Below are 26,011 nucleotides of genomic sequence, written 5' to 3' on the forward strand. Positions count from 1 at the left end.
GCGTCACTGAGGTAAATTTATTACTTCGAGTGAGTGCGCAAATTAGAGCTATTTCTCTGTGACATAAGGCATTTTTTGTAATGTTTAGTGGCATTAAATAGATTAAAAATACAGTGTCTCACTCTTTAATAAATCAAGAAATAGAATGGTGCAAAAATGATCTAGTGAGTAGCATGTCTGCCTCAAGAAACCACACTTCTTGATGTGCAGAAAGGCATGATGTTGAAAACATGAACTGATCTTTATCAACATTAATTTATACACTTCACTGCAATAACTTGATTGACTGACAGGATAACTGCATAAATAAACGGGTGTATATGTGCTTCTAATAAAGTGCATGAAGTAGTATATTCCTACAGTATATTGCCAAAAATTTTGGGACACCCCTCCAAATCATTGAATTCAGGTGTTGTTTTTCAGGGGTTGGTCTTAACCCCTTAGATCCAGTGAAAGGAACTCTTAATGCTTCAGCATACCAAGACATTTTGGACAATTTCATGCCCCAAACTTTGTGGGAACAGGTTGGGGATGGCTCTTGGGGAAGACTTTGTGCAGCCCAGTCAAGTGTCTCCACACCAAACTCACTCATCCATGTCTTTATGAACCTTGCTTTGTGCACTGGTGTGCAGTCATGTTGGAACAGGAAGGGGTCATCCCCAAACTCTTTTCACAAAGTTTGGAGCATGAAATTGTCCAAAATGTCTTGGTATGAAGCTGAAGCATTAAGAGTTCCACTGGAACTAAGGGGCCGAGCCCAACCCCTGAAGAACAACACATGAATCCAATGATTTTTGAGGGGTGTCCCAAAACTTTGGCAATATCGTGTACATACAATAATGTGAACAAATCAGAAAAAGGCAACTTATCTTTCCTTTACCTGCACAATGCTGCCGTCTGCTGGTGTAAATACTGCAAAAACTGCACTTTTGTCTCATAGCAAAACCCTTTACTACCAGGGCGATGCTAGAGCCCCTGACCACCTTAGATAATCCTGTACAATAGTCGTTCTATTAAAACACCTAATTCCAAAGCTGCTATCTACAGTAACTCAGAGCCTCCTGCCTCATTCAGTCCATCACTCCCTTATGTTTTGATGAGTCCCTGAACAGATTTTCCTTAACAATGTTAACTCCTCTTTGTGCTGATTCATAAGATACTCAATTTAGACTGTGTAGGCATCCTGGGTGAGGTGAGAATGTGTTTACATAACATTTATAAACCTTCCTACCATGCAGATGCTACATTTTTTACTTCTAAACTAACACATATTTTAATAACATCATTATTAAGGGGCAGTGGTTAAGTGAAGGTTATTAAGGTGCTAGGTTGATGATCAGAAGGTCAGGGATCAAGTCCCAGCACTGCCATACTGCCTCTGTTGGAGCCCCTGAGCATTGCCCCCAACCTTCCAGGGGCCCTGCATCACTCCAACCCCAACTTCCAAAGCTGGGATATGCCAAGAAAGAATTTCTCTGTGCTGTAATGCTTCTTTTTCACATTCACATGAGCTGTTGAATTATTTGACATATATTCTCTTTAACCTGGAGCAAGGATTAAAGCATGACATGACGCTATGGGAAAATAATCAACGACAGGGAGATGTGATGCACTACCCCCTATAAGCTGATTATTTTTCTATAACAAATTGTCCCAAAGTTGATGCATGAATAACCATGATGCATTGAATTTTTATCTGTTTATAGTTACATTTAATACTGTGGAACGCCAACCAGACAAAGTTCAATATTTGATTTGTAGAGTATTTTAAATGTATAAATGTTTCCCTAATGAGCAAGTCAGAGCTGGTTGTGGCAATGGGAAAACTCCCTGAGACGAAACCTTAAGACTCAAAAAGGAACCCATTCTCATCTGGGTGAATAGTGTTATTTCCCTTCTATAACTGTGTACTATGTGGTCAAAAAGAAAGTGCAATTATGCAAGCAGGAGATTTATTCGAGTTATAACATCAATTCTATTTTGTTGAAGTTATCAACTGTTCACTAATGGAAAACTTGAGTGCAAATCTGTTTGTATCAACTGCATCACAAAGCTGTCTTCATAGTTTCTAAGTGTTATCATCCACAGCAATCCCCTGTACCTCCAGGCTGTCCATGTGGTCCATCTTCATCAGCAGCAAGTGGCCTCCACGTGATGAGACTCCACAGCCAGAAGTAGGGCATCAGGATCATTAGTGAGTTCAGTATTTCAATTTTGTTATAACAGCTCCATCATCAGCCTCTCTTTTTTCTCTTTCTCTCTTGTCAAGACAAATGTTGTCCTACATCCTGTTACATCTTGAGAAATCACAAAACACCACATCCTTTTCCCTGCGAATTTCCTGTGAAGCAAAACCTCAAGTTACAGCTTTTGTCATTTCAAACAATACTGTATATAGCTGGTTCAGTTCATAGTAAAATAAAACAAAGGTCCTCCAAGACACTTATGCTACATAAAACAACACAGTCCTAAGGACTAAGTAAAAATGAACAAAGTTTCACATGCTTTGCCTATGGGGGTTAGAAAGTGCTGACACTGGAGACTCCTTTCAAAATCTAAAACAAACATCTCAATACAGAAAGCTTATCAATAAATCAGTGTCAAATAACAGGACATGTTTAATCTGTTTGTTATTAATTTGATTATATGAAGCATCTACCAAAGCCATGTGTAAATTGTCACTCTAGGAATGACACCATATTAAAAATGGTTCATTATTTTGAACTTGTAATATGGCTCCTAGAAAAGAAAAATAATCAACACCAGTTGACCAATCAGAATCAAGAATCCAACATCGTTGTAATTAACACAGACTAGTATCAGGATTATTCTTCATCAAAAGCATTTATAGTGTTTTAATCTCATGAATGCAGCATGCAGGCCTCTGTTGAACACATGACATTAGCAGGCTTCTACATGGGTGCACAATGTGTGTTTCTTTGTATATGTGTGTATCCGTTGTTCCCACACAGGGTGAGGAGAGAAGGGGGGGCCGAGTGAGGCAGCGTCACTTCACGAGACTCTGCTTGTCTCCGAGCATGTCTAACACCAGAGCGTGTCATGACTGAGTCTCATCCAATCAAAAGATCTTTTCTGGCACCTTTATCACACTACGGTGAAAGCTGTTACAGGAAATGAATCAAAAACTTGAGTGGTGTGACACAGGCCAACACAAAGCACTGAACTGTTTCCACCATGAAGTTTCCAAAAACAGCACAACCTGTTGTGTTTTATTCCTTTAATACCACAGCAATTTGCCAACAATTACATTATTTCTGACTCATTTATCATCATGCAATACTTTTCATAGGTTTACAGTTACATTTTATGACATGGACTTTTGGCCAAAATCCTGCCTGAGCACTGACTCTGGAGACTCCTTACAAAAATGTTAAGTAAGTAGATCCTGCTCCGCATACTTAAGTCCCTGTGAATTAGTAGTTACTGTAGAGTCATGGTAGTGTCAAATGGCTATAGGACTACAATACCCGTCAGTCTCTGCATGTCACATGACCTGGTCACATGTTCTCTCACCTGTGTCTCATTATTTTATGTTCGAACCTCATTTGCTCATTTTCAAGCTTCTTTTATCGTTAGCTGTCAATATATGAAACACGTTCTCATTTCTAGTCTGCATATTTCGTGCCTTGTAGACATAGTTCATGTTCACAGCTCTTCATTTCACAGTTTCATTTGTTTTGTATGTTCCTTAGAGAATAAATGATCTGAACTTACAGATAATCCACTACTAGTTCCTGATATGTTGAAACAATAATGTATTAAAATACAATAAAATACATTAACTTTTTATTGAAAGTGTATTAATAAAAACATGTCATTTGTAGCTACACTACATTCTGAGCTCCTGTTAAAGAAAATAAATCATCACCAATCAGATTTGAGAATGCAACAATGCTGTCATCTAATATCTTTGAAATATCTGACTTAGGTTTAAAACTAGACAGTCCATTTTTTTTTAATAGCACAGCCCGAATCTTGATTATCTGCAAAGTGGGACAAATCTAGTGTGTTCCTCACAAAAACAACAAAGTCCAAATCCTTCCTTTCTGCAGGCACATTCTTGCACTCTTGCTATGCTGAGCACTAATACAAAATGCCCCCCTCAAAAGCAGATGCAAGTATTTTTTGTAGGAGGGAGCAGTCCGTTGTTGGCAAGCTCTTTAGGCAATATATGACCGTAAGATGAAGTCACAAACATTGCGACGAGAGTCGACTCCCACTCATCCCCTAACACAGTCAGTGCTTTATGTGAAGAAGTACCAGCTGGTGCCACGGTCCCTTCTAGTCCTCCATACTTATTTGTGTTCATCACATATTGGGACATGGAAAGGAAATATAAGCTAAAATCCCTGAACACCGCCGTCAGCTGTATTCTAGCATTCCTCCTTCACAAATTCTGCCATGCTGAAAAAAGTAAGTACGGCTTGTTTTCGAGTAAATTCGAGTCAGTTGTTGACGTGGCCTGTGTAATGCTTGTTTGTGATGGCTAGGATACCTATTGGTTTGGTGTATTTGAGTAAATAATACATGGCTGTATCTGGGTTCTGACTGATGAACTGGACGTTAAAAAAAAGTCACTGACTGATCAATAATTCAGAAAGGCAACACAATATTGTTACTCAGAAACATTCAAATCCTGAACTAATTCTGTTGACAAAAAATGAAAAAAGAAATAAAAGTTGTGTTGTTTATTTTCGTTGTTTACTCATAGGCCGGGTCGTGGTTCATTAAACATGATGATATTTGCCTTCTCTCTTCAGTTTGTTCAGTTCCCTCAGAGCCTGTGACTATTAAAGAGAACAACACAATCGATGCCCTTGTTGTCCGTATTAACACAACAACAAAGAACGTCACACTGACTCTCACCGAGAATCCAGACAATGCTTTTGACCTGAGGGGCTTTGATCTGATCCTGAAAAAACGCCTGGATTTTGAAGTATGTTTCCTTTCACGTCTCTTTCCAAAATATGACTCTAACTGCCCTCTCCTCTTTTTGACAAGTGACGCTGCCGCAGAAACACGTTGAGTTTGTATTCCACATGTCTGAACTTACACCCACATTTGTGATAAGGTCACAGTTCCCAGAACATTTCTCAGAATCTTTCCACCCTTTCGAACCTTCCAAGACCTCGGATATATGAGCGCTCCAGGCTAAAAAAAAATCTCCAGCTACTCTGAATAAATTAACAGCCAACCTGAATTGGTTTTGGCGAACGCCTCTGACATTAATGTGTTAATTTCCTTTTTCAGACTCTGCTAAATCCTGAGGAGCTCACGGTTCAAATCCGCTGCAATAAAACAGGATCCAGAAGTGTAAGCGTCTCACATGGCGTTTCATTTGTCACACTTACAACAGAATTAATTCTGTGCTAATGAATTTAGCAAAAGGAACAGCTTGAATCTCTATTTCGGGGCTTGTTCTATTTGCAGCATATTTTCCCCCCAACAGCTGTCTTTGAGCATAAGCCAACCTTATTTATTTGTTTAAATCCACAGATTACTTTGACGGTGCTTGTTCAAGTCGAAAACATTAACGACAACCCTCCTTTGTTTGCCCAGAGTAAATACACTCTAGATGTTAATGAGGTGAGAACTTTTTGTGCCTCTATAAAGCCACTGAGAACTTTAATTACACTTTTCCATTTATAATGAAGTGAGTGCGATGTCATTACTTATAGGGAGCATAGAACGTTAATGTTCACTGCCCTACAAAACGTCTATGCATGAGGTCAGTGAGGAGGATGTTTCATTTTATCTTTTGTTCACAGCTCACACCTGTTAACACCAGCGTGGCCCAGATTGAAGCAAAAGATGATGATTCAGGAGTTTTATATTACGCCTTGGAACCAGCTCTGGTAGGCAGTTAACTAGGTTATCTTGTCTTTCTCTGAACTTAATGTAGGAATGATTTATGAATCCTGTCTCTATTTGCAGAACCCATATTTTAGACTGGAGAACATGTACAAGCCTAATATTCTCGTCAACAAGACCTTGGATTATGACATCGTCCAGCAGGTGACACTGACCTTATATGTGCAGGTATGCAAGGATAAAAGAGTTTGAAATCCTGATTTAGCACAGAGTATTAATAGCAATTAATGAAAATACTTTCTATATTTAATTATACATTTATATCTGGCCTAAAGTAGACATTTTTTTCTACTCTGAAAATCAAGTAGCTATGTCTTCCACTACTGACATGCTCATGTACTTACAATTAGCAAACCTAACTTAGCTTCTTTTCTTTTATAGGATACTCCACCATTGTCACCTCCAGGCCAAATCACCTACAAAGCTACCACGACGCTTATAATCAACATAAAAGACATCGACAACCGCCCTCCCTGGTTCCAGCCATGCACAAGAGTAAATATTGGTACGGCCAAAATCTGCCTGAGTGTTGGGTATAAGGGCAGGGTCAACTTAACAGAAAGACAGGTAAAGGATTTTTCCTTCAAATCCACGTCTCCTTTGAAGAAAAAAAGTCAACAGAAAACTACTGTTGAGACAAAAAGCTTTGCTATAATCCTTCAGTCTCTACATGATTGAATAATTTACATCAGGCGGAGTTATAATGAAAATATCAAGCAAAATAATAATAATAATAATAATAATAATAATAATAATAATAATAATATTTTTCTAAATGTGTGGGGTGAATATTACAAGTGTGAGGTTCCAAATACTGTTCAGAGCAGAGGATATGAAAGACACGGGACCTCTTAACATACAATATATAACCATTAAAGGACTCGTTGCTGTAAATGTAATTTCTTTACTTCATCCTAAGGGTGTACAAATTTTTGCACCCAACTCTAAAACACTATACATAACGACCTTTGAAAATTGTCCACATTGTGTTGTGTCTCTTGAAATATATTGTAAAAAGTTTTGTACCACAGCGTTCGATTCTGATTGGTCAGAATGAAGCGATCATGTTAATCATAATTATATGAATGTACACGCTCTGATTCTTTGTCATTTCTATAGTAACAACTCATTTCTATGGACTTGAATAGCAGACACCCCAAGTACACTAAGACTAGTAATATAAAAGCATGTAGGTACTTAACAAGGAAAAATGTATAATCTTCGATTTTGTGAATTTTTCATGTGAAAAGTCTCCAGTGGCAGCATTTGGTCATGGACACTACATTTTCTGCCACAGGAATGTCTATGGTTTAATTATTTTATCTGAGTCATCCATCTTCTTCATTCACCATTTCACAAAATTAGTACTGTAGCATTTAGTGTTTTCCAAAATGCATTTAAAATAATCTAATAATCTGATCTAATAATCCTTTTCGAATTTTTAGGAAGGACCACTGCAGTTACTTCCAGGGCCGATTTATGCAAGAGACGGAGACAAAAGCAGAAATGAAGAGATTAGCTATAAAATTGTTAGAGGTAAAACATTTTGGGTAATTCCCTCTTTGTTATCTATCTATCTATCTATCTATCTATCTATCTATCTATCTATCTATCTATCTATCTATCTATCTATCTATCTATCTAGAACTTTCATCTTGGTTACTGGTATACAAAATAATTGTTTTCTACTCCTTTGTTTTACTGTAGGAAATGAAGACAACATATTTCAAATAGATGAAAACACAGGAAACATAACCATGCTAAAACCAGCGGATATTGCAGGCCCGATATCTCTCACAGTTCTGGTAAATGGCTATTATTATTACTATTATATCTACAATTTGGAGGAAATTTGTCATCACTAAATGTTTTCCATTTTCCAGCTCTTGATGTAGGAAGATAAAATGGTATAATATGCAACTGATTAAAAGATAATGTGGTACCTGGAAACAGAAATAAATACCATGTGTGCTAATCTTGTGATTTATCTAGCTAGCTAGCTATCTAAATTAGCATACTTTTAAGTTTGAGCTATAAATCGAAATCCAATAATAAAAAAACAGTTTTAAATGAAAACTAGCTTACTAGCAGTTAACTAGCCAGCTGTTGATACCTACAGCATGATTCTGTACTGCTATAAAGATGAATTGAGCATTATAAGTAAGTAACTGTAACTTACTGTACTGATACAGGAGAACACTCAGTACAGTCTGAATTCACGTGAGAACACAATGGCTCGCCAACATAAACTAGCTGATGATTAAGGCTAACAATTAGCTAGTTAGCATGAATAAGTTAAGTCTTATACAGGGTAAAAAGAGTTAAAAGAGGTAGAAAGTGACATTTGGAATAAGCTGTTCATCCATCCAGCCATCTTCAGAGCTGCCATGGATCCAGAGAATATCCTGGGAACGCTGAGAACAAGGCGGGAATTCACATCTAGAGGTACTTTGAGCAACAAATACTGCACTTCAGTGTAATACAGGTGGTGTTTTTATTTAGGCTTCACAGGTGTCAAACCGTGACCAGTTCGCTGCCACTTCAGTCAACATCGAAGTGATGAAAAAGAGCAGGAACCCTCCAAAATTCGAGCGGGAGCGCTATGAGGCATATGTTTACAGCAACTCAGGCCCTGAGAACATGGTGCTCAAGGACAGGACTTCAAACAGACCTTTCAGAGTCAGAGCCAGGGACGATGACTTTGCAAATGTAGGTGTAATATTCATATCAATGTAGAGCATTATAAAGTGTATAATGTGGACCTACAGCATATTATGTGACTCAAATGTGTTTTCATGGATAGGGAATAAATCCTGACATAAGATATGAAGTACAGTACAGCAGTTATGTCAACATAACCACAGATGGATTTGTGCTTCTGAAAAAAACTGTTAGGACCGAATCTTTTGCTTTACAGGTAAATACACAAATTTCTTCATTCTCATATAGTCGTCACATTATCATGTAAATAATATAAATTTCTTTGCTTGCAGGTTCGAGCTGTTGATGTGTCGACTGGTGAGTCGGGGACAGCGGCCCTCTCCGTGCTCGTCCTACCACGTGAGTGCTTTCCTCTACAGCTGTTATGACTTCTTTAATAGTCATTCAGTGCTGTTCTATACATTTCAATGCTCCTTCGTTCTTCTTCACAGCCGTAGGAGTCCAGTCGCCCTCAGAGGGATACCGTGCTGGAGATATGGCCTTGCTGGGCTTCATAATGGCCGCATTGCTGGTTCTCTGCCTCATCGTAATTGGCTATCTCATCTCCCGTCTGAAGAAAAGGAACCCAGACACGCTCAAGTTATCAGAGGTCAGCATCTTCTCATCATCGCTGTGTGAGTCCAGTTCTGAAAGATCATATTATAAAGGCATCAAAGTGGCAAATGAAATAAATGGTGCATTTTATTATATGTTTAGATTTAGTTGTAATAGTAAAAAAAAGTGGCATTGATCTGACACCCCCATTCAGTGTCTAGGTCCATGCTTGCAGCAAACTGAGCCCACTGACGGGTTAAGACCAAGAGACAGCATGCAGTTCACCAATGACGGCTTTATGAACGAAGCAGAAATGGGCAGGTTGGCCTTGAGAAGACCAGAAAAGAGAGACAGGAAACAGGAACTGGCGTCAAAATGGAGAGTGCGAGTGACACCACGTGAGAGGCACTGCAATTCCTGTGGCATGCGAGTCCACTCGAACCATGTGCACCGCAGCAGCCCAGCTCTCCACCCCAAAGCCCAAGGATCTAAAGACCAAGTCAGATCCATCCTAGCTAAAGAGAGAAGGAAGGACAGACAGAAGACGGTGTGGTTTAAAGAGAGCGAGGATTCCTCAGATATCGAAGTGGAGATCATTCCTGACAACATAGGGCTTAAACATGAAGAGGAAGAGGATGACGAATCATCTTCTCTGGCTCTAAAAGCCAGCGATATGGAACTGAGTGAGCTGAGTATGATGAACATCCAGGACTTTGACAAGCACCAGGAAAATGGTTCTGACCACCGAGAGCCACCAGAACCAGATAAAACAGGCCAGTGAGTTCCAAGAGGGCTTGAAATCATTGAAACACATCGCTATAAGACTTAAAACAGTCTTTCCTGAGCTGATATCAGGGTGATTCCATGATTCGGTTGCCATTAATTTCCCAGTGATATTACTTTTACAAATATGAATGTAAAGTAAAGATAAAAATTTATCGTTTCTAGCCAACTACATCTTGAAATATATGTGAATACAACCCTATTTTTCCATTTAACGTCTCATGCCTGACAAATCAGCAAATTTTAGGTTCTTTACATTTCAGGTACCTGGACACATTCTGAACACCCCTATGAACATATTTGGAATATTCCAGACATCACACAAATTTCCTGGGGATCACAGATAGAAGAAAAGTACATTCTCTCTGTTTTTTGTTTTTTTTTTTGCTTTATATTCAATTATATTGTAATACTGACTTGAAAGTACAGTACAACCCTTTTACCCAAATTACAGACTGAAAGTAAATTATTATATAATTAGAATTTGTTATGATAATATTATACTAATCATATTTTGTGTATTTGCTAAGTCAGTTAAAAATAAACTCAGCCCTTTTGATTGTTTAAGACATTTTTTAAACATGTCAAATTCAATGTTTAAAAATGACAAAAAATGAAGACCCACATGGCACCACAATCGTGGAATCACCCCAAAATACATACTCATGCATTGTTTAATTATGATGAGGTGCATTGTCTTACAAGCCCGATTCACTGGTGTCCTCACGTGGCAGGGTACTGAGAATCTCTTATCTGTGATAAAAATGCTGAAGAGAAAAAAACAAAACAAAAACATCTTGACTACAATAATAATATCTTCTCTTTTTTTTAAATGAGAGACTAATGTGCACAACAACAAATATCATTATTTCTATTTTGGAGCATATTATAACTGCACTAAACATAACATTTGCACTAAGGACTAATTATGCATAATTATGCAATAACTTAATGATTGTTTTTTTCCCCCCTTGTCCAGTATAATTCTTTCATTGCTGTGAATAACATTTTGTATACACGGATACAGATAAAGACTCTAAGAATATTTTATATAAATGTGAATCGTGGAAGTGTAGAAATGAAGAATAAAGAAGCAAGAGAATGTGTTCTATCTTGATTGTTGTGGAAATTCATGACAGTTAAAAACTAGTTTGGCAAACATATGTGGCATGTGTGTCACAACCACAATCCTGTGCCAAGTTTGACATGGCCTTGCTGTATATTACAGTACCATTGCTCAAAAAAAGTATGTCAGTATGAAAGGGTACCTCATCAAGACAAGCTGATTCTTCTTATGTATATTACTGTCTGGGTGAAGATCATTAGAGCACTGGTCTAGATTTCCTCCAGGTTCTTCGGTTTCTTCACATCTCCACCAAAATATGCCTGTAGGTGGAATGTTAATAAGTGTGTGAAAAAATCAGTGTATGTGGTGTCCTGTGATGGACTGGCATCCCGTCCAGGATGCATTCCCATCTCAAACAAAATCTTCCTGGGATTAGCTCTGGATCCACCATGACCTTGACAAATTTGGTAAGATTTATTTATTTATTTATTTTTAAAAGTTCCTGATTTAAACACTAGGTGTCACTATTGTATAAAAAAGCACAAAAACAAATTTAACAACCGCTCAGTTTCCCAGTCCCTCATCTTTTCCAAGAGATACCAATAATAGCAGGGCAGCACGGTGGCTTAGTGGTCAGCACTGTTGCCTCACAGCAAGAAGGTTCTGGGTTTGAATCACAGGTTCGGACAGGCAGGGGCCTTTCTGTGTGTTCTCCTCGTGCCTGTGTGGGTTTACTCCGGGTACTCTGGTTTCCTCCCACAGTCCAAAAACATGTGGATTGGTAGTTCTAAATTGCCTTGTGTGGTTGTCTGTCTACATGTAGCCCTGCGATGGACTGCCAACCTGTCCAGGGTGTACCCCTGCCCTTCGCCCAATGTGTGCTGGGATAGGCTCCAGCAGATCCCCTTGACCCTAATTAGGAATAAAGCGGGTATAGTAAATGGATGGATGGATACCAACAATAGCAAGGTTCATTATTTAATTCTGTAGTGAATTTCAGTGTAATGTTTCTAAGAATTTGGCAAGATATTGTGGCACCACAGTTTTAAAATTAAAATAATTCATAACAGTTTACATTCGAAATAATTAGAATAATATAGTCAGGAAATGAATTAAATACTGTTAGTGAAACAGAGCACTTTACAGATATCCAGAAAAAAAAATCAGCGGCAAAAGCAGTAAGGCATTTTTGCAAACCCATTAAATGCCCAGAAATCAGTATTATGGCGCCATCTGCTGGATAGGTGGATCATAAATATAGGCCTAATTGTTAACTTTATAAAAGAACATTCGGCAAGAAGTAGCACAATTTCATGATCTAGATTTGATCTTAAATGGTGTGGGATTTTTTTTTACTCTTCGGGTCCAGTCCAGCTCCCCTTTCCTGCTCAGAAATTCTGATGATCAGTTTTGAGTGCACTCAGTCATACAAATGCTTGAAAGCCAAGTTATAACTCTATAAAACAGCAAATCTACCTCTTAATAATTTATGGAAATAGCCAAGGATGCCTTCATTGTCCAGTCTCCAGTGTCTGTATTAACATTACTAGCGTTTTGAAGCACACAAACAGGACATTCAGTTGCTTTGTACTGAAAATTCATCCCTTCACCAATAATAAACTACTCCATGTTGGAAAGGTGCTGTTTATGGTTATTCTGGTTTTATTGCATTTCTTGTCGTTATGTTTTTAAAGCACATTGTGGTATTTTTTCTTGGATAAGTATTTGACAGTGCAGTTCAGACTGCTTGAGATGGAGTGAAAGAGCACATATTCACTGATAGGAGATTCTTATAAACAGAACAGACGGTAATGCTGTTTTCCAATCAGGTTTTCTCATCTTTATATGGAATAAACAATAATTTTATAATCCACAACAGATTATTTAAGTATATTTCATTTCACTATTCAGTTATGTTTTTAAAACAAAATGCTATTGCACCGTTAAATTGCACCTTTCTCTATTCAATGATATGAACTTGACATGAAATTGAAAATCTCATTTCACGGTTTCTAGTGTGAAAAGGAAGAAATAAAAATATGAGAAATATTAAGATGCCAATAACTGTGTTTTTACCTTTCCTAATGATCATTCATGGATTAATGGATTTAAATTAAGGGCAGAATAACTACTATCCATCCGTCCATTTTCTATACCCGCTTTATTCCTAATTAGGGTCACAGATATCTGCTGGAGCCTATCCCAGCACACATTGGGCAAAACGCAGGGGTACATCCTGGGCAGGTCACTGCACACTCCTATGGGCAATGTAGAATTACCAATCAACTTAATGTACATGTTTTTGGACTGTAAGAGGAAACTGGGCATGGGAAGAACATGCAAACTCCACACAGAAAGTCCCTTGCCTGTTCAAACCCCAGATTCAAACCCAGGTTCTTTTTGCTGTGAGACAACAGTGCGAACCACTAAGCCACCAGGCTGCCATGAACAACTACTAATGTAAACTTAACAAAAAGTAACTAATGTATGTTTATAGCAAAACCTACATAAGGCCATTCAGCATATGATTTGTGCATCCCCCCCACCCATCACCCCCAAAAAACCCAAACCCAACATTTATTCAAAATATTTAGTTCAATCAAATATCTGCCTCCATTTAGAGCTGACCTTTCAAAACATAACCAAGAAGATGCTCATCTTGTATAACCATGCAGGAGAAAGTGATTCACGTCAGCACATCACTTTTTGCCTGACGAAAAAAAAGCACAGGTGAGAGAATTGAATTATTCTGAAAGTCTGTGATCGTTTTGTTGATAGGCACTAAAAAAAGAGGGGCATTAAAGGTCAAAGTGACTGATTAAAATGCAAATTAATATGGCATAACAATGCATAGATACAAAATATGGAAGAAGAGACCGGGGACTGTGTACACTTGTCAGAAGGCCAGTTTAGATGATGCAGAATCATTCCAATAGTAATCTGTTTTAATCAGTGCATCATAGAGTTAGTGCATCACAGAGTGCATCATGAGCATCAGTGAATAAACTTCGACAAGGACAATTTTTAACTCCGTTAATTTGCCAACAGACTGGGAAATTAGTACAAATAACTAGAAATAGGCTTCATAATCTTATCTTTGTTGAAAAGCAATCAAATAAAGAGATATATTAGTTAAATTAGCCTATACTCAAGATATTTTAGTTGCTAAGACATACCATTTGCACCAGTTCAGTACTTACACTATAGTGCCAAAAGTTTTGGGATGTCTGCACATGAACTTTAATGACATCCCATTCTTAATCTACAGGGTTTAATATGGAGTTGGCCCACTCTTTGCAGCTATAACAGCCTCAACTCTTCTGGGAAAGCTTTCCACAAGGTTTAGGAGTGTGTTTATGGGAAATTCTGACCATTATTCTAGAAGCGCATTTGTGAGGTCAGACACTGATGTTGGACGAGAAGGCCTGGCTCAAAGTCTCCTCTCTAATTCATCCCAAAGGTGTTCTAACAGGTTGAGGTCAGGACTCTGTGCAGACCTGTCAAGTTCCTCCTTGTGCAGTCATGTTGGAACAGGAAAGGGCCATCCCCAAACTGTTCCCACAAAGTTAAGAGCAGGAAATTGTCCAAAATGTCTTGGTATGCTGAAGCATTAATAGTTCCTTTCACTGGAACTAAGGGACCAAGCCCAACCCCTGAAAAACAACCCCACACAATAATCCCCCCTCCACTAAACTTTACACTTAGCACAATGCAGTCAGGCAAGTACCGTTCTCCTGGCAACCGCCAAACCCAGACTCGTCCATCGGATTGCCAGACAGAGAAGCATAATTTGTCACAACAGGGAACAGGTCTGCTCTGGAGTCCAGTAGCAGCATGCTTTACACCACTGCATTGCATTGCACTTGGTGATGTAAGACTTGGATGCAGCTACTCGGCCGTGAAATGCAATTCCATGAAACTCTCTACGCACTGTCTCCGAGCTAATCTGAAGGCCACATGGAGTTTTGAAGGTCTGTAGCCATTGACTCTGCAGAAAGTTGGCAATTTCTGCCCACTATCCGCTTCAGCATGCGCTGACCCCTCACTGTAATTTTATGTGGCCTACCACTTCATTGCTGATGTTCCCGATTGCTTCCACTTTGTTATAATGCCACTAACAGTTGAGCATGGAATATTTAGTAATGAAATTTCACGAATGGAAATTCTACGAATGGACTTATTGCACAGGTAGCAATTTATCACGGTACCACACTTGAATTCACTGAGCTCCTGAGAGCAACCCGTTCTTTCTCAAAAACGTTTGCAGAAGCAGTCTGCATGCCGAGGTGCTTGATTTTATACACCTGTGGCCATGGAAGTGATTAGAACACCTGAATTCAATGATTTGTATGGGTGTCCCAGTACCTTTGGCAATATAGTGTATTATACTGCATGAGACACTTATTTCTGTTAGATATACAGTATATAATCTCAAGGTTAAATATAATAAAACTTTACTGGTAAACCCCATATAAAAAGTAATTAAGAACATAAATAAAAATACATACAGTATGTGTGTTTATTTTCTCTCAGACCAGTTTCATGCAGATATTAAAGGAATACCGAGTTTAATACACAGCATTTTACAAAGTTAAAAAATATAAGATGTACACGTTAAGCTGTTCGGTTAAACGATAAGTGCTGGTGGCAATTCTTTCATTCAATTAGCCTAATATTTATATCGTTATTTCTTTTATAACTTAAGATATAAAAGAATCTGTGGAGTGTTGATGTCCCAAATAATTGCCAAAATACTTGATGCCCCAAGAAATTACCCAACCAATGATACTTGACGCCCCAAATAATTACTAAAACAATGATAAGCCTAATACAACAATGTTATGGCTCCCTCTGTAGGAAATAGTTATCATAAATATTGGGACTATTGGCTTGAGCTAATGTTTATTTATTTAGGTCAGTTTATCTAATCATAAAAAACATTTTAAAGCTGTTTCCTCGAGAACAAGGACAATTTTGGCCTGTTGGGATTTGGCTAGGTTTTTTTGGAACATTTCTACAAACTGCTTTTAAAAGCCTCGTCCCAAATACCGCTGAGATCCTCCTTTGAGTCTGCACTTCGATGACGTCACTGGGGTGTGGTCCTCTAGCGCGTGAGGATTTAAGTCTGATATTTAGACACGGTTCTTAAACTTTGACAGATTAACAAAGTGAAAGTGGGAATTTTAACCGGTTTTTATTACTGATCAATGAAAAGAAAAATAATTATAAAAGACACCTTACTTTAAGACGCTATGTATATATTTGTTAATTAAACACCAAATCAGCAGGTGAGAATCCGAGCTCGATGAGAATCGCAAGGGATTGTGGGTCCGAGATCGTTATTGCACGCGCAGAAAGCGGCCTTGGGCACCCGTTGTAACCGATTTAATGCTGTTTCTCTTTTAAGTGCAAAAAAACAACTGGTTAAAAGGTAGCCTGATGTTCAAAGTACATTTCGACATGAATTGTGTACAGAAAGGGTTGTTTTCAGGGCTCCAGTGGCGCAATCGGTTAGCGCGCGGTACTTATACAGCAGTACAAGTGAAGCAATGCCGAGGTTGTGAGTTCGAGCCTCACCTGGAGCATGGATTTTAAAAGCAGCCTACAAACTTTCCCATTAAAAAGTTGGAGATGGAATTATACTCCAGTTAAAGAAACTCGAGGCAGTTTGTTGAAGTTTGTCTTCATTCATAATCAGAAGAATTGAACCCTCCTTCAGGACACAGACACCAGAATGAACAGGACCAGAGAAATAAAGATTTTTTAAGGATCCCACCCCAGACTGTAACGATAGCAATGGTCTCCTCAACCACATACAAACAAGGAACTTCTTTCCTGGAGCCATCAAATACTTGGACTCATGACCACCAACTTCCTTGAGCTCTTCTACATGTGGCATTAATGCCATTATGATGTTACATATCACATAAGGGGAACACCTGGTACACGTTTGTGTGCATTTGTTTGTATGTATGTATATATACAGATGACAGAAAACATGCTTTAGGTGGACTGATTATGCCACAATTGCCCCTAGGTGTGAATGAATGTTTTTAGGGTGTGGCTCTGCTTTTATTCTGGAGTTAACTGGATAAGCTCAAAACCCCCCCAGAGCCATAACCAGGACAAAGTACTTAATGAATGACAGTTTTCTCAGCCCAATACAGAGTATGTATAATTGAAGTACAATCTATGCACACAGAAAGTTGTGAGGTTAAGTAGTTGTAGTTTTCAAGCTGCTGTTAAAATCCATGCTCCAGGTGAGGCTCGAACTCACAACCTCGGCATTGCTTCACCTGTACTGCTGTATAAGTACCGCGCGCTAACCAATTGTGCCACTGGAGCACATGGTCACAACTAAACTGATGAATTGTGTGGGGTTCATCTGGGGGGGGGGGGGGTCCCTGGGTTCCTCCCATAAACAGATACTATCTTGGTATCTTGGTTGTAGGTGTAAATAAGTGTGTGAACGTGTGTGTGTTTGTGCATGGTGCCCTGCATCCTGTTCAGGGTGTGGTCCTGGTTTTGTGTCCAGGAATAGATTTAAGATCCACCTCAGACCTTTACTTTTAGTAAGTGCTTTATCTTGTTCAGGGTCTGGGGTGGACCGAGAGCCTGTGTGTGAGGTGGTGATGCACCCTGGAAAGAACACACACCTAGGTGTAAGTTAATTTAGCAAGTCCTACTAATGTCATGTTTTGGGAGGTGGAGAAATTGGGAATGGTCAAAAGTGCATTTTTTCTCCTTTTCTCTTATCAAATGCCCTTGTAGCTATTCTAACACTGCTGTGACTATATTGAAATAACATTAATAACCTTAATTTTACTATAAAAGGCACTAATTGTGCAAAGAAAGCAAAGGAACCTCACCTTGATAACTACAATAATTTTGTCATTGTGAATTTTCATTTGTAAAAAGTGCAAGTAGGTAGATTGATCATTTTAACAATTTTCTCATTGTATGAATCAGATTGGTCATTTTATCAACTTTGCACTCCTACTTCCCACTTTCCATCTTTTTAAATCAACACCGATCTGCTCATTTCTTGGAATTCAATCTTATCATGGAAGATTGTGCAGCTGTTTACTAACCTCACAATTGTGAACGGTGCAATACATCATTGATGACTGTTAAAGATCTAACTTCCTGAAGAGTTTTAACTCTATAAACATAACTTATTAGCGGGATTTGTTGTTAGATTTGGACTGGAGCTTGAGCACTACACATGCTAAGAAATCAAAGTGTCAAATGGCATTTTCCTGTGTTCCTGGAAAGTATTGCACTCTTTGTATATACTGCATCGTTCACCTGGAAACTTGAGATTTAGTAAGCTCTTCATCCAGGTCATTGATCACAGAGGATCCAGAGCCTATCACAGGATTACTGGATGTGAGATACAAACTGGATGCACTCACATAGGAGTAATTTATCATAGTGACCACTGACATGGTGAGGTGAGAGGAATAGTAGCCTTTATATCAGTCATATGTACATTAGATTTAAAGTCTATTGACATGTATCTTGTTAGAAGTTGGGCTCAGAGCACAGGGAAAGCCATTAGTTAGACTTAAGAGCTCAACAATGACAGCTTAATCCTTCAAACCTTCTGAACAATAGCCCAGAGCCTTAAACCAATGAGCCACCACTGCTCTTGAGAGCTAATTAAAAAAAGATACGAGCTGAGAGACAGTAACCTAAGCTAGATGCATGCCTGGTTTTGTAATCTTGATTTCATATTGCAGTATGATTCTAGCCAGAGAAATGAGAAAGTCTGTAAGCTGCTTTTAAAACCTGTGCTCCAGGTGAGGCTCGAACTCACAACCTCGGCATTGCTTCACTTGTACTGCTGTATAAGTACCGCGCGCTAACCGATTGCGCCACTGGAGCTACAGAGCCCAGGGTAAATGCTGACTCCACCGTAACCCAGCCCAGGCTCTCATACCCACTGAAGGGCTGAGTTTGGTAAAGTACTGATCTTGTTTTTTGTTCCACTTTCAGAAAAAAGGAAGGATTTGGTGTCAAAGCCGTTATTTTATACACTCTATCATATACTGTGTAGAGAGGAAACATATTGAGATTATGCCTATTTGACTTCCACTGATGTTCCATTAGCTTATATGTGAATACACTGATTAGAGGTCATGGGCAGCCATGGCTCATTGATGCAGCGAAGGCTGGTCCGCGTGGTCCGATCCAACAGACGAGCTACTGTCGCTCAAATTGCTGAAGAAGTTAATGCTGGATCTGATAGAAAGGTGTCAGAATACACATTGCATGATGGGTCGTGGCTGTTTTGGCAGCAAAAGGTGGACCAACTCAATATTAGGCAGGTGGTCATAATGTTATGCCTGGTCAGTGTACATGGAATGTCTTATTAACCTCTACCAGAATCTGTAGACTTGCAAATGTGGGCTTTCAACAAACATTTGTGTCAGAGTTGAGGACTGATCTGAATTATTAGCCGACAGGAAGAATTAATCTGGAGGTCTGCTACAAGTTTGTGAATCTCATAACTGACCAGCACATTGTGATCATTGACCTCTTGGAGTCCTGAAGAGTTCATTTTTAACCGTGTGAACACATTTTATGCAGATTATCAATCTCTTAGTTGGATGAGGTGTAAGAGTAGAATTCTGAACAAAGGTAGATGTCAAGGTAACAATGGGCAAGCATCTTCTGTACCTTTAGTATATATGTTTCACCTAGTGAATATAGTATTTATGTAAGTATTTAACTAATTGAAGGTTCATAAAGATACATGACTTCAAAGATCAAAGTACAGTTTGCTCATTTATTTACACTAACACTTTTTCCAGGATTAAGTTCCTGGAAATTACCTGAAATTCAAAGAGTATATATTTGCATTTTTAGGTGGAAAAGGTGGACCAAGAACACATTCTGAACTGGTACAACATACAAGGATTTTCAGAAAGCCTGATTTACATAACGCGCTGTCTTTGGAGAGATTTGTTCAAAATGGCAACTGTGCAAGCCACGTGGCATCGCACATGCGTGTTTGTAAACAGATGTTTATTAGCATGTCTGATCTCTGTTGCATGTCTGATGTCTCTCTCTCTCTCACACACACACACACACACACACTCATATTTTGATTTTAGTCCTCTGTCACAACAGAAAAAAGAAACCAGTGATACAAAACATATTTAACGTTTATTTTTTTCTTGTATTTACATGATTTGCATGTACACGTCAAATAAGAGTGGTGATGCGCATATATTTACTGCTGCTCAGTTTACTATTTGATATTATCAAAGGACATAATTAATTATTAAAAAATACATCACCGCTCTTTCCCGAGGATAACAATCACTTTTGCGCACCAACTGCTGAGCTGGTACAATCTCTCCAAGTGCGCGTTATTCTTGAGACCTGTTTTGGAGACATTTCACATTCTAGTCAAATCCACATTAAACGGATTCTCGGTCCACGGCACCACCAGAGCCGCGCGCTTTCGTGACAGCAGGCGAGGAATCTCTCCAAAACAGGTTCTTCAGCATCTTCCTGAACTCCCTTCGCATTAAGCAATACAACACTGGGTTTAAACAGCTGTTCGCATGCGCGAGGCAAACCGTCAGCGGGAACACGTACGTGTGGACCATGTAGTACGTCCTGTCCCAGCGCACCGCGTTAAGTTTCACGAGCACTCCCCAAAGAGTAATTGCGTGATTCGGCATCCAGCAGATGAAGAAAGAAAGAACCACGACGATCACGGATTTGGTGACTTTAGACCGTCTCCTCGGGCGGCTGCTGTTTGCGACGATCCTGCGGCGCACGAAGCGCAAAAGTAGCGCGTTGCAGATGGACAGCGTGATCATGGGCAAGATGAAGGCGAGCACGACTTTCTGGAGGTGATAGAGCGCGAGCCAGTGGTGGCCGTCGGGGAAGCGGAGGAGGCACAGTCTCTCGCCAGCCACCACCGTCACCGTTGAGAAAGCGGACGTGGGCGCAGTGGCGACGCTCGCGAGAACCCAGAGCGCCGCGCACACGCGCTTGACCGAGGTGAACCTGCGCCGCGCGCCGCTGCCTCTCACGCAGCACGCCACCGACCAGTACCGACTCACGCTCATGGCCGTGAGAAAGAACACGCTGGCGTACATGTTCATCACGGTGACCGACAGCACGATCTTGCACATGGCGTTACCGAAGGGCCAGCTGAAATCCAGCGCCGCGTCGGCAGCCCAGAAAGGCAGCGTGAGCACGAACTGGAAGTCGGTCACAGCCAAGTTGACGACGAAAAAGTTGATCGCTGATCTCTTCCTCCTCCTCTTCCCTAGTTTCGTCTTCATCAGGAAGAACACAAGCAGGTTGCCGACCAGCCCTACAGCGCACACCGCTGCGTAAACCGAAGAAATGATGACCCTCAGGATAAGACTTCCATCTGCGCTCAGGTCAATGTCTTCCAGACTGCTGAACTCGTGCAGGTGTACAACACTCTTGTTGGGTGTCGCCCACCCACTGAGGTTCAAAATCTCTCCCATGCTCTCGGAGAAAAGCGCGGGTGCCTTGTGCAAACCCGCACCTTCCATTGCCTGCATAATTCACCAGTCTTACAACTTACGGAGCATTTCTTCCTTAAAGCATTTTTTTCTTTTATCGATCAGTAACCTGCCTCTCCGTGACTCTCAGCACCGCGTTTGACAGCTGAACTCCAGCTTTTATACAACTGCGCGCGCTCGCTCACTTCCTCCTTCAAAGCGCACGGAGTGGGCAAACCTGTGTGATTGACAGTTCGCTCTGATAACAGGAATCACAGTGAATCATGGGTTGACAATACCAAACTTCAAAATCCCCACCTTCTCAAAATGTTTTTGTATTCATTTATTCATTCATGGGTAGCACTCATAGTTGCACACACTAACATCAGTTGATTACTTTCATAATTTACATTTATCCTACTAATAAACTGATCATTTCATCTCAACCCGTTTTGTCTCATTCTCCATCCATCGATCAAAGATGTGTGATAGTCTCCAAGTGGTTCTATCCACAGCAGTCTCTGGGGTCATAGGCTGTCCACACAGATCTATGCCCAGCAGCAGTGAGCACCACTAAGCGATGAGACTCCAACCAGGGGTAGTGTGTCTGGATGGATCAGGCAGGTCCAGAAAGAAGAAGTCCCTTTAACTATTCATTAAATCATATTTAAGTACGTTTTAATTCAGGTATTAGTGGATGATTATTTATGTACATTGTAAAGTGTTACCCATTCATGTATTTTCTTTAGTCCTGGTCAGAGCAGATCCAGTGCCTACTCCAGGAACTCTTGGCATGATGGAGCAAAACAAACTGGTTGCAGGTTTCTTCTCCTCACCCCCACCACTACAGACACACACACACACACACACACATTCACAGTTAGGTGCAATTTATCACAGCCAGTACACCTACCTACATGTTTTTGTGATGAGAGTGGAAACCAGAGAACCCAGTGGAAACCTAGACAGACACAGTGACAACATGCAAACCTCCGCACAGACAGCAACCTGAGGCCTGGATCGAATTAGTGACCATGGAGCAGTGAGTCGGCAAGTAACAGTGTTGTTGTAAATTAACCACTGAAGAATATCCAGCTTCAATATGTTCTAATGTTATATTTTTAAAAAAGCTGTGCATGAGCAAGGTCCAGTCCAGCTGTGTTAAAGTCCAGCGCATATGGATATAAAGACCATGAAGAAATCTGACTGATCTCTGTTCAAGATCTTAATTCAAACAGCAGAAGGCAGAAAATCATAACACATGGATTATACACACTGATTTACACAACATACTCACTGGCTGGATGATATCTCCCAGATGTTGTCTAAAACATGACGTATATACCAAAACATTTAGTATGCGTAGAACAACAAAAAAAATGTTAAAATGATATTAGTCTAAAAGTTTGCATGTTTCTTTATGTATGAGTTCGAGCTAAACAGCAGCGGGAGCTCCGAGGTTAAGGCTTTGGATTACTGATGGGTTTTGTGCTCAAATCCTTGCAACACTAATTTGTCACTGTCGGGCCCTTGAGCAAAACCCATAACCCTCAAGTGCTGTACACTTACTTCTGAATCACTTAAAAAGTGTCAGGACGTCTTGCATAACATAATTTTTCTCAAAAAATAAAAAATAAAGTCACCCAGTGTTTTCCACATCAGGCTTGTAAAAGGATGAAATAGAAATCTTTAAAGTGTTGTCTCCTCACAGCTTCAGGGTCTGCAGTTTGATGGATTGGCAGATTCATCCTAAATTGTCCATAGGTGTCAATTTGTGTGTGTGTGTGTGTGTGCTGCTATCTGGTCTGGGGTGTTATTCCCACCTTACGTCCAGTACGTTATTGTTTTAGGCTCCAAATTTATCTCAGCTCTGATCAGGATAAAATGGTTTATGAAGATGAATCAATATGCTGGTGCTCAGTTTTTTCTGTCTTTCCTGTTTTGCCAGATGACGTTCTTTTTGCATCCTTTAAAAAACAATTAGACGCATTTTCTTTTTTTTTTGGTGTAAAGATCACTTGTATAACTGAAGTGCATTAATTTATCTACTGTATTCTCTTTCTATTGCTCAATCTTTTTTTCCCTCAAATGTACATCATTTTCCATTGTACACTCGACAGCTCTGCTTCAAATCTTCCCTCAGAGAGTGTCTCAACCAGTCAGCGCAGTCAGCTCCTTTGTCAAGTGTATGGAGGGCATCATTTCCAAGACAATTTGCTTTGTTCCTGTGCAATGTTCTGTAATGACAATGTCACAGTGAGGACAATCATGTGTCAATTTCTTTTTTTTTTACATCAAACGTATAGCATTTTTCATATGCATGGATACTTTTGTCTAGCATTTATCTGACAATTACTTGTCACCGGATTTATGAATGATGATCATATGTTGTCAGGAGCTCTCTAATTCCTAAGGCTATAGTTTAAAGGGAGTACAGATTCAGAGAAGGAAAAAAAGCTGTAAAAATATAACTAATCAGCAGACTATATTTTTGCGTTTTATTTTTGTCAGTGTAAATGTTTCAATCATTGAATAAGTCTTGGTCTATACTAGAATCTTTTCTAGTATGCTAATCTGTGCATAGATCTTGATAATCAGGACAAATTACTGAACACCTCAGTAAACGCTGTAAGCCAACAAGCGATCTTCTAGAAAGCAGACGCAGCTGAATTCAACCCAAATATTACCTGGCAAACTAAGAACATTTCCCCAAAGAGGAAAAGATGTTGCAACAATATTGAATCTCAAGGATTTAAGGATGATGAGAAACAGACGTAAGATTGAAGGTCAAGTGCAAAACAGTTTTGAGTTCAAGGATTGAATGAGTAACAGATATAGGTATGAAGGTCATTGCATTCGGACAGTCCGGATGGGTTTTTTGTCCCTTTTTGAATTGAATCCAGCCAAAAAATGCTGGATTTTATGATGGAAAAAGTTATAGAGGGTGTAACACTAGGTCTGGAAACATGAACAGGAATTAAAATGGACACCCGAGCCAGGGAGGGGTAGATTGTGTAGAATTGTGTCCAGTTTTATCCGCAAAGGGCCAAGGATGTGGGTGGAAGTTGTTATTCCAATCATCCAGGAGCCACACCTGATTCCACCTGTTTAATCAGGTTATCTCGGCTTTCTATAGACTATGGGCGTGGCTTCTGCTCAGTTGGAATAAAAACCTAGCCTTCTCCAGTTAAGATTGGACAGATGAAAATGAGTGAGAGATCTGTACAATATGCAACAAAATGCCATGAAAACATTAAGGTGCATGATGAATGAAACAGCATTGTTGAAGAATGAGTCTGTCTATTTCTAGCACTCTACAAGTCTACAATCTTATGACGTGCCCATGCAGTCCTGATCAGACATGGGACTTTCTGTTATCATAGATAATTAGAAATAATTATCTCAGCCTCAGACATCACACCCACAATGTGTTGGCTGAACATCTGATGCATCCGGCACACAAAACTGGAAACACGTCAGGAGGTTCAAAGTCATCATCTAATTGGTTGGATTCTACAGAATTACCAGGAGATGTGTGTGTTAAGTTTTTTAACAATCCGCCTAGAAACAAAGCTGTCATGATGTTCTACGTCCCTCATGGAAGAAGACCATGAGCGCTTATGAGGATCAGCTAATTGCTGGATTTTCCAAGTTATGTGAAGTTCACAGTATAGTCTCATTCATTTGAATGACTTTCTATGGTTGCATGCCGGTCTGTTTTTGTAGGGACATCGACTTTACATTTTCACACCCATAAAAACATAAAACACCCCTTAAAATGTGTTGTAACTGTCTCTTGGCCAATAAAAGCTGCTATGGAGTTCAGACCTTCTGCCATCAGCCTGAATGTCTGACTAAGGATATGTAGGCGATTTCTTGAACCTGTAACTGCTAAGTGAAAATAACTTCTCTAACATTTTTGTTATTCTATTGTTTCTTCTATAAGAATGTGTTTCTTTAACAAACTAAAACCCAGTTCACATTTAGCCTTGCTCAAGAACCCAGCAGTGGCAGCTTGGTGGACCGAGGATTCAAGCAGAAGTCCAATGCCATAACCACTTTTAATAGTGTACAATCTGGTATAAAATATAGAATATAGAAAAATATAGGAGGAGCATCATGAAACAGTATATATTGAGGGGATTTATTGGCATAATTCAGATCATTCTGGGGCATCTTGTTGAACGGATCTCAGGTTGATTGTTGACTTTTTTGCAATCCACGGTTGCTGTGAATGTTATTTTTTTGCTAAACTGTAAGAAGTGACCGGTCAACCAGTGTCACAGAAAAAAGCGACAGTATCAGCTGTGATTAAAAATTGTTTTTAGTTGCCTATCTATAAACACTAGCCATATTTTCTAACAAGTGTCATTCAAATCGATAAATCTGAGAGAGACAAGACAGACTTGATAAATGGAAAGTAAGCCTGCTGAAATGAATGAGCATTTATAGCAGAGAAGTCAGTAAATATACACAATAACACATTTATTATTTTTGAAAAGTCAAATTTAGGCATTTG

At 39.5% G+C, this 26,011-nt stretch overlaps 2 protein-coding genes and 3 non-coding genes across 8 annotated transcripts; 2 read left to right on the top strand and 3 right to left on the bottom strand.

Moving 5' to 3' along the window:
* Positions 1-4,246: 4,246 nt before the first annotated feature.
* cdhr5a (cadherin-related family member 5a) lies at positions 4,247-11,201 on the top strand. 4 transcript variants are annotated; one of them, XM_058400229.1, is made up of 14 exons: positions 4,247-4,434; positions 4,782-4,957; positions 5,272-5,334; positions 5,518-5,607; positions 5,790-5,876; positions 5,956-6,060; positions 6,274-6,459; positions 7,338-7,428; positions 7,600-7,697; positions 8,395-8,601; positions 8,696-8,809; positions 8,886-8,952; positions 9,045-9,202; positions 9,383-11,201. In XM_058400229.1, exons 1-14 carry the CDS (start codon positions 4,344-4,346, stop codon positions 9,926-9,928), a joined length of 2,079 nt encoding a protein of 692 aa, XP_058256212.1. In that variant the 5' UTR covers positions 4,247-4,343; the 3' UTR covers positions 9,929-11,201. The 4 variants fall into 4 exon arrangements, with proteins under 4 accessions (XP_058256212.1, XP_058256211.1, XP_058256213.1 ...); XM_058400228.1 differs by having other exon boundaries at positions 9,362-11,198; XM_058400230.1 differs by having other exon boundaries at positions 9,045-9,227; positions 9,362-9,525.
* A 5,287-nt stretch (positions 11,202-16,488) lies between these two features.
* Positions 16,489-16,581, top strand: trnai-uau (transfer RNA isoleucine (anticodon UAU)). The gene is given in 2 exon segments: positions 16,489-16,526; positions 16,546-16,581. It is a non-coding gene; the product is annotated as a tRNA-Ile (tRNA).
* Positions 16,582-17,248: 667 nt separating this feature from the next.
* On the bottom strand, positions 17,249-17,341 carry trnai-uau (transfer RNA isoleucine (anticodon UAU)). The gene is given in 2 exon segments: positions 17,249-17,284; positions 17,304-17,341. It is a non-coding gene; the product is annotated as a tRNA-Ile (tRNA).
* A 1,449-nt stretch (positions 17,342-18,790) lies between these two features.
* Positions 18,791-18,883, bottom strand: trnai-uau (transfer RNA isoleucine (anticodon UAU)). The gene is given in 2 exon segments: positions 18,791-18,826; positions 18,846-18,883. It is a non-coding gene; the product is annotated as a tRNA-Ile (tRNA).
* A 1,341-nt stretch (positions 18,884-20,224) lies between these two features.
* On the bottom strand, positions 20,225-21,658 carry rxfp3.3a2 (relaxin family peptide receptor 3.3a2). The gene has a single exon (XM_058401241.1). The coding sequence runs from the start codon at positions 21,550-21,552 to the stop codon at positions 20,425-20,427; it is 1,128 nt and encodes a 375-aa protein (XP_058257224.1). The 5' UTR covers positions 21,553-21,658; the 3' UTR covers positions 20,225-20,424.
* Positions 21,659-26,011: the final 4,353 nt, after the last annotated feature.

The sequence above is a fragment of the Hemibagrus wyckioides genome, linkage group LG10, assembly GCF_019097595.1.
Source record: "Hemibagrus wyckioides isolate EC202008001 linkage group LG10, SWU_Hwy_1.0, whole genome shotgun sequence".
NCBI classification, from domain to species: domain Eukaryota; kingdom Metazoa; phylum Chordata; class Actinopteri; order Siluriformes; family Bagridae; genus Hemibagrus; species Hemibagrus wyckioides.

What these genes read in the sequence shown, in the direction of transcription:
- cdhr5a (XM_058400228.1), top strand. Translation starts at nt 4,344, where the DNA reads ATGGAAAGGAAATATAAGCTAAAATCCCTGAACACCGCCGTCAGCTGT. An exon ending in GGGACGATGACTTTGCAAAT is followed by an intron (nt 8,602 to 8,695) that starts GTAGGTGTAATA and finishes TTTCATGGATAG; the next exon opens with GGAATAAATCCTGACATAAG. An exon ending in CTCCGTGCTCGTCCTACCAC is followed by an intron (nt 8,953 to 9,044) that starts GTGAGTGCTTTC and finishes TCTTCTTCACAG; the next exon opens with CCGTAGGAGTCCAGTCGCCC.
- rxfp3.3a2 (XM_058401241.1), bottom strand. Translation starts at nt 21,552, where the DNA reads ATGCAGGCAATGGAAGGTGCGGGTTTGCACAAGGCACCCGCGCTTTTC.